This window comes from Monodelphis domestica, chromosome 1 (assembly GCF_027887165.1).
Source record: "Monodelphis domestica isolate mMonDom1 chromosome 1, mMonDom1.pri, whole genome shotgun sequence".
In the NCBI taxonomy this organism is placed as follows: domain Eukaryota; kingdom Metazoa; phylum Chordata; class Mammalia; order Didelphimorphia; family Didelphidae; genus Monodelphis; species Monodelphis domestica.
Window position 1 is genome coordinate 217436299 of NC_077227.1, and position 8015 is coordinate 217444313.

Consider the following 8015-nt stretch of genomic DNA (forward strand, 5'->3'; position numbering starts at 1 on the left):
AGAAATCTTCGTAAGACAACTGAATGCAATGAACGTTTAGGGCCCCAGTCTTTAGGTTCATTTTTATATCAATCTTATCATAGTGCAAGAAAGATTATATAGGAGATACTACTTCAGGATCTTCAAATCATTTTAAAATTTAAAAATGTGTTGGGGATTAACTAATAATATTTGTTTAATAGCTTAGGCTATTTTAACATTCATCAGCTTTAAATTAAACCCACTTAAATATTTTAACTCAGAAAACACAGCTTTGCATTTTATATTTTTATATGAAACTGGCATTTGAGTGAATTCATTGACTCTACATTTTAAGGGATATTTGTAATGTAATTTCATTTCTTAAAAAATTCAAAATAAATACAAACATGGTAAAAACTAAGAAACATGATTTCATTTTTCTCTAGCATTAATTTTTAAATAGCTACATTAAAATTGCCAAATTTTTTCTTCAAGATTTTACTCAACAAAAGTTGATGGAAACAAATATCACCATAACATTGTGAATTGTTTTAAGTAAAAATGTCTTAAAATTCCACACCAGATTGCCTTATCTAGGTGTGAAAGATTTCTAGAGAACAATAGCTCTAAGAAGAAATAGGGGGATAAACCGAGGTAAATGAATTTTGCATATTTAGGCCTTAACAAGCCTCCTATAAAGTGATCTTTCTATTTGTATTATATATGTTTATATGTACATATAGATAAACATATGTCTGAAAAATGTCCAGAATTTCTACCTGAAAATCCCAAATTCCTTCCAGTGAAATCACCATAAAGGTGCCTTGGATATGTGCATGAACCAACATTCACCCGGCCCTCAATTCCCATAAGTATAAAGAAGTCAATAAACACCTGAATTTCTTAGGTAGCAGTTTACTACAGATCTCAAAGCACAGCGTTTGGCATTGAAATCTCATTCACTAAATGCATTTGAAAAAGAACACAAAACAAAAATAAAAACAAAACCCCAGCAATGTCATCTTTCTCCCAAATAAGGAAGTAGTCATTGAAAACAAAACAAAAAAGCCCATCAGTGATGATAAAAAACCCTTCTTGAAATATTAAGATCCCTTTACTTTAAGTACAAGACCTCAGTTTCATTGTTTAAACTTTTTACAGTCAGAACACAGTTCCTATATGTAGTTTTCAACAATAAAACCCATTGCAAGTGCTAAATAACCCAATATGCCAATGCAATAAAAAATCAAAAGTAATCCTTTAAGTTTGTTTAGGTCACAAATATGCAAATGAGACTCCCTCACTACCTAGCTCTAGAATTTGGGGTTTCATTATTTTAAAATAAAACTTGCAAATTTTAATATATTTAATATTTTGTTGATGATATATCAATAAAATTATTGATGTATTACATATTTACATGTGTTCCTATCACATTATTTTCTAAGGTGGTGGAACTGAAAAGAATGATATACTAAGTTGACTAACCCATTAAAAAACCAAATCCCTAAAAGTAGGGATTTAGACTGAGTTAGATTTAAAACAAAACACATTTTTTTTTTCTGGACCATTTAATTAAATCTCTTCTTACTATTTCCAGCCCTCATTAAAAAACCAAAACCAAAACCATACTTCTCTTAGATATGTTGGGGAGGAGTTATTTCCAATAGAAAAAATCTCTCTCTCTCTCTCTCTCTCTCTCTCTCTCTCTCTCTCTCTCTCTCTCTCTCTCTCTCTCTCTCTCTCTCTCTCTATCTATCTCTCTCTCTCTCTTTCTCTCTATCTCTCTCTCTCTCAATATTAAATATTCAAGTATTCCACATTTCAAATTTGAATCTTCTAGAGGCCTCTTCTTCCCTTGGCTTTTTTTTTGTTGTTGTTGTTGTTCAACTCTTTTAAGTGTTTGCAGATAAGATCTCTAGAACAGATTATTTTTCATTGGGCCCATTGTAAGAAGTAGCTAGCTTATTGCATTACTGCTGAACGCATTTCAGACTATACAATTGTAACAAATGAACAACTTGTCCTCCATAGAATCACCACGGGATCCAATTAGTTATAGTAAACCTCTTGCTCAAGTTTTCTAATTGTTTTCAGGAGCTGTGACACTTATACTGTCTAAAACCCATCAAGAAACTTATTTGTTTGTTTGTTTTTGCTAGGTTTTGGTTCCATTACAAATTAAAACAGAAGTATGGCTCAGTGTAAGCAAATGGAACAAACTTCCAGGTGAAAATTACTAATAATTATAATCAACTAATAAATATTTATTTCAAGGGTATAAAAAGAGAAAAGCATCTTTCTGCACCTGAACAAATAAAGATTAAAATTAAGAATTTGGGAAGAAAATATAAGCATTGATCTGTAAAGTCATTACATTAGGCGATCACTTCCAGCAAAATTGTATTTCAACTTTAGCACATCTTTATTAGAACTCTCATTGTGGGTAAACAGCCACAAAAATAAATGCTGACTTAGAAACTATAAATACAAATATTATTAAACAAAATGTTTGCAGCATCAAAAGCGCAAATACTCCCTGAACTGTAGGGATCTCTGTGTGTGTACATATATATACATATACCTACATATGCATATATATAATATGTGTGTATTATAGTCATTGCTATCTAGCCATATACATATACATATATATAATCAGCCAGAGGCTATAAATATTTTTAAGCCTGAAACAAGGTGAATAGAAAAGTAAGCATTCTGTCAATTGAATGGAAAATAAACAGTAAATATCTATGCACACATATCACTAGATAAATTAATAAATTGCTGTGTATACATAGAAATTTAAAGAGATCCGCTGAAAAAGTCTATAGTAAAAATAACTAGTTAATCAAATAACCTGCTGCTCCTTTTAAAAGCTTAATTCCATCTGGAGGAAAATACGATTTTTACTTTTTTCTTATTTTTTTGTATAAAAGGTTTCCATTTAAATCTAAGGAGCTATTCAAATCCAAGGCTGGCCTGTAGAGCCATCCCTTTGATTTATCTATAACTTTTGTAGATTAGCTCTATTTAATAAAAGAGACAAAACTATCAAGGTATATATGAATTTAGCCTATTTTTTATTTCTGTGTGTTCATAGTAAACATTTTTGTAAGTGACAAACACGGGCATATGACCACAGTATCACAATCAAGAAATTTTAAGACGACATTAACAATCACTCAAATTTATGCGGCATTGGCGCAACACAGGTTACATATTTGCAAGGTTTACCTATAAGTACAATAGGTATTAACATTTCACTACATTTAGGAAAAATAAAAGTGACCTGTTAGTGACCACATACATCAAAATATACACAACACAAACTGAAGGCAATCATTAATTTTGTCCCCTTCTGACTCATTTGAACGGGCAGTGCTGCGAACTGAAACGTGCTTTTTTTGATGTTTTGTTTTTGCTTCTCTTTGAAATACTTCTACACCGAGTGCATTTTCTAAAACCCAATCTTTGGTCTAAAAGTAAACAAAAACCAGTTTCTTAAAGAAAAGGACAAAACAATAAATGGCCCAAATGTCGTTTCTTGGGAATCTTTACTATTAATGCTTTTAAAATACAAATTACAGTTTAAACTCCCCCCCCCCCACTTTTCCCATAATTTAGTGTTGTTGTTTTGTGTTTTTTTTTTCCCCAGGTCTCCATCCACCATGTATATCCATGATAACTTATAATACTGCAAACATGGAAATCTTGGTGGTAATTAGTGATAGACTTGTTATGTCTGAATAAAAATTGCAAAGCAGTCACTATTTAGATACACATTCTACTATAATTTTGACTTCCAAACTTCATAGTCTACAATGTATTCTCCCCACATTGCACCTCGCTGACACTCCACACCTTGTTAGAATAATAAACAACCCTAAAGACTGAACAAACGTACAGAAAATGGGGGACTTAATAAAAAATACCTGGACTTATTTTTTAATTATCATTTACAATGCAAATGTGTGTAAAATGTTCACTTACAGTCTGGTCCCAGGGATGTTAATGTATTAAAGGGTTGGAAGAAGACCCCTGATTTTGATGTGTGAAATAATCAGAAAGTCCTCCAGACAGTCCCGTTGTAAAACTTGGCAAAGAGGGTCTTAAAGACTCACAGGGCAGGGTGGAGGGCGCCTGCGGAGACGTGGAGGAGGAAGCGGCCCGGGCGGTCATTGAAGTGCTGCTTTGAGAAGTCATTGAAGGGTGAGGGACATGGGGGAAAAAGTAACTCGTCTGTCCCGCCAGCAGATTGACGGAGCAAGGGTTTAGGGAATAGGTCCCGGAGCAGGGGACAGACAGCCCGCAGGGCACAGAGGCTGCCAGGGCAGCGGCCGTAAGGTGATGCGTGGCATAAGGGATCTCCCCATTGACGAGTCTATCAACACTTAACCCATTGGAAGTGGAAAAGGAGTGGTTGTTACCCAGCGAGTTCTGAGTCAACACGGAACTGTAGGGCATTGGGTGGCTGGGGTAAGCGGACGTGGTTCCATTGTAACTCAAAGTGCTGCTAGCCCGGGGATGATGCAGGGACAGGAAGGGAGACATGGGCCAGTACAAAGAGCCTGCCCGATCCATGAAGGTCAGTCCAGTGGAAGTGAGCCTAGCCCCGCGTTTGAAGGCCAGCTTAGCTCGGGACGTGGTAGATCTTCGGCGCAATTTGCCTGTCGTGCCGCCGATGAACACGTCGTCGCTTGAAGGGTCCAGCATCCAATAGTTCCCTTTGCCGGGGTCGTCATAGTGGCGGGGCACCTTGACGAAGCACTTGTTCAGGGACAGGTTGTGGCGGATGGAGTTTTGCCAGCCCTGCTTGTTTTCCCGGTAGTAGGGAAAGTTCTTCATGATGAACTCATAGATGCCGTTGAGTGTGAGGCGCTTCTCTGGGCTCTGGCGGATGGCCATCATGATTAGGGCATTATAACTGAAGGGCGGCTTCTCGTACTTGCCGTTCTTCTTCTCCCCTTCCTTGCCCCCCTCCCCGTCCTTGCCGCCCTCGCCCGCCCCTTTCTTCTCCTCCCCCCCGGACCCTTTCTCCTTCTCTTCCTGCCCAACAGGGGCCAGGTCTCCGGCCCCACCGCCACCGCCGCCGCCAGGCTCACCCTTGCCCCCTAGCCCATCAGCTTTAGCCCCGTCTAGGGCTGCTGAGGCAGTAGCAGCCGAGGTGGCCCCCTGAGGAGGTGGAGGAAGCAGGAGCTGCTGGGGTCCCTTATCCTCATCGTCATCTGTTGGGGCGCTGCGCGCCTGGGGGGCCTGAGGGGGTTGGGGTGGCGGGGGGTGCTGCTGCTGTTGCTGCTGTTGAGGAGGTTGCTGCTGCTGGGGAGGAGGTGGCGGCGGCGGGTGGTGGTGGTGGTGGTGGCCGTGGTGGTGGTGGTGGTGGGGCGGAGGGTGGTGGCTGTTGTGGTGGCCGTGGCCCGCGTGGTGGTTGTCGCTCTGCACTGCCTCAGGCACCAGGCTGTTAATGCTGAAGGAGGACTTTGGGATCATTTTCACCTCTTTCCTATCTCCCATGTCCAACATCACCCACTACTCTGGGGGGGAAGCGGCGGCGTTGGCTGCGCCCGTGGGACCAGTGGTGATGGTGGCAGCAGCGGCGGGGTCGCGGGAGCGGACCGGCGGCGGCGGCAGCAGCAGCGACTGAAGGGTGCCGAACGGGGTGCGGGCGGCACTTGCGGCGGCAGCAGCAGTAGCACTGAGCGCACCGGCGGCAGCGCAGTTGGACCGCAATCTCGGGCGCTGGTAAGTCATGTAGCAAAAGCAGCAACCACCACTCAGGAAATTTAAAAAAAAAAAAGGAAAAGAAAGAAAGAAAAGAGAAACAACCACCGCCCCGGGGGTGAAGCTCTCTCGCTCCCAACTCTACTTCATGGTCTTCCCCCCCACCCCGCCCCCCCTTTTGCTTCCTCCTCCTCCTCTTCCTCCTCCTCCTCCTCCTCCTGCAGCAGCAGCAGTAACAGCAGCAGCAGCAGCAGCAGCAGCAGCAGCAGCAGCAGCAGCAGCCCAAAGGGGGGGAGACCAGGCGGGCGCGTCCCGAAACGACGGCGGCGAGGCTAGTGAGACAGCGATCGAGGCGGCTATAGCTACAATTAATTTTCCGAGCTACAGGCGCACACTAGGGCTGTAAAAAAATTTTTGGTTTAACCTTTCCTACCGGTCGGCCAATCAGAACCGGCGGCGTGCGGGAGCGTATCTCTCTCGGTCGTCCAATCCCGAGATTCCTTCCCCTCTCTCTTCACCCACACCTCTCACCCTCCCTACTTTCCTTCTTTCCTCCCCCTTCTTATTCCCTTCTCCTCCCCCACTCCACCCAGTGCCATTGCCGGCGCAGGGATACAGGCTGGAGGACGCATCACCACAGCACCTTATCCTTTCTCCCACCTCTTACGCCTCCTCCCAACCCACCAGCTTTTTATCCCAAATTCCTCTCTCAAAGCAAATATATCACATTTCCGGTCCCATTCGCACTGTATTGGATCATGTTCTTTTTGTACGTCAATATTTTCTCCTCTTGATTAAAGTTTGTACCTTTTAAAAAACATTTTTTAAAAGGGAGGAGAGTGGATGCAAGAGGAGAGCAGGAAATGGAGGAAGAAGGGAGGCACTACTTTCCAGAGACAGCCCTGCCTGACGGTGTCATGTATTTCAGAGACCCTAGTCTTCTCCCCCCCTCGTAGGTAACACTATAAAGAGACCATGGGTATTTAGGAGAGGAATAGACCTGGCGCCTGTGTGTGGCTGGGGGCCTGAGTGAAGTTTTGGAGGGAGAGGGGGAGGAGGAAGTGAGGAGGGACAGAAGGGGGCAAGGGAAAGGTTACTTCCTCGGCTCTTGCGCCTTAGGTCCTAGCGTCTTCTTGCCAGGCAGCCGGGCAAGTGCAGAGCAGTTCTGCGAGGCCATCGGGTCCAGCGCGCCGCGGCTTTTCCCGGGAAGACGTACCCGGGGGGCACTGGAGGGTTGGGGAGCTCAGTGTTAAGCGTCTTTCATGGGTCTTCCGAAATGAGGGGTTCAGAGAAAGAAAGCAAAACAAACAATCTCAAAATAAACCAGGTAAAACATGATATGTATGTTTGTGTGTGTATGTGTAGCCCGCCTACCCCGACCCCGCAGACTGCTGCTCACGGTGGGGGCTGCCTTGGTTCTTTTTCCTCATCCTGGCTCCATCAGTTTGTAATCGGGTCCGCACGGAGTTGTCCAGGAACTATTTACCCTGGAGGTGTTTTTTATATTTTTTTCTCTTTGTTTTGTTGGTTGTTTTCCATAAACTGTACCAAAAGGATGCGTATGTGTTTCCTGGGAAATCCTACCTCTGCCTTCCTTCTCCCCCTTTTCCTATTTTCCATTTTCCACCGGACCCAAACCATAATTTAACAGTACTATCTCCTTCAACAATCTATTCATACTGAAAGTTTCATCCAGGATATGGAAATCTTGGCCCTTTAGATCCAATTACTTGCATTATAAATTCTTCGGAGGTTCCTTTGGAAGATTGAGGGACTGCGGACATTCCTAGAGAGGGACTTTACTCTGGCCAGCGATAAAGATCAAGATTAAGGCCCAGTCTCTAGAATTTGGTGGTGGTAATTATCCAGATCAATAGATGCTCTAACTCCCCCCATCATACACACACACACACACACACACACACACACACACACACACATACACACACGAGCTGATAGGCAACTCACTGAGGAAATAGGAAAGGAGGGGGAGATGGAAGAGAAAGTCATGAATGAAAAGGATATTTTCCCTGTCACATAAAAAAAAAGAAAAAGTTGTGCAATGTGAGCATTTCTGCACCTAATAAAGTTGTATGGTGGGTTGAAGAGAACCTGACATATAGTTAAAATTGCTATTTAGGAAAATACCAACAAAATGTCAAAAGTAAACATAGGTGAGTATGTATATATGGTGGCTAAACCTCAAATTCATTCCTAATATAAAGAATGCATTTAGTGGGAAATTAAATGCTCAAAAGTTGAAGAGTTGTTTCTTTCCCACTCCAACCTCATGCAATCCTGTATGTGGGTGTGTGAGAGAGCCAACTGAAGAG

The 8015-nt window shown here is 42.6% G+C and overlaps 1 protein-coding gene across 1 annotated transcript; it reads right to left on the bottom strand.

Annotated features, from left to right (window-relative positions):
• Positions 1–860: 860 nt before the first annotated feature.
• On the bottom strand, positions 861–6072 carry FOXG1 (forkhead box G1). Its single transcript, XM_001364859.4, has one exon. The coding sequence runs from the start codon at positions 5482–5484 to the stop codon at positions 3973–3975; it is 1512 nt and encodes a 503-aa protein (XP_001364896.1). The 5' UTR covers positions 5485–6072; the 3' UTR covers positions 861–3972.
• Positions 6073–8015: the final 1943 nt, after the last annotated feature.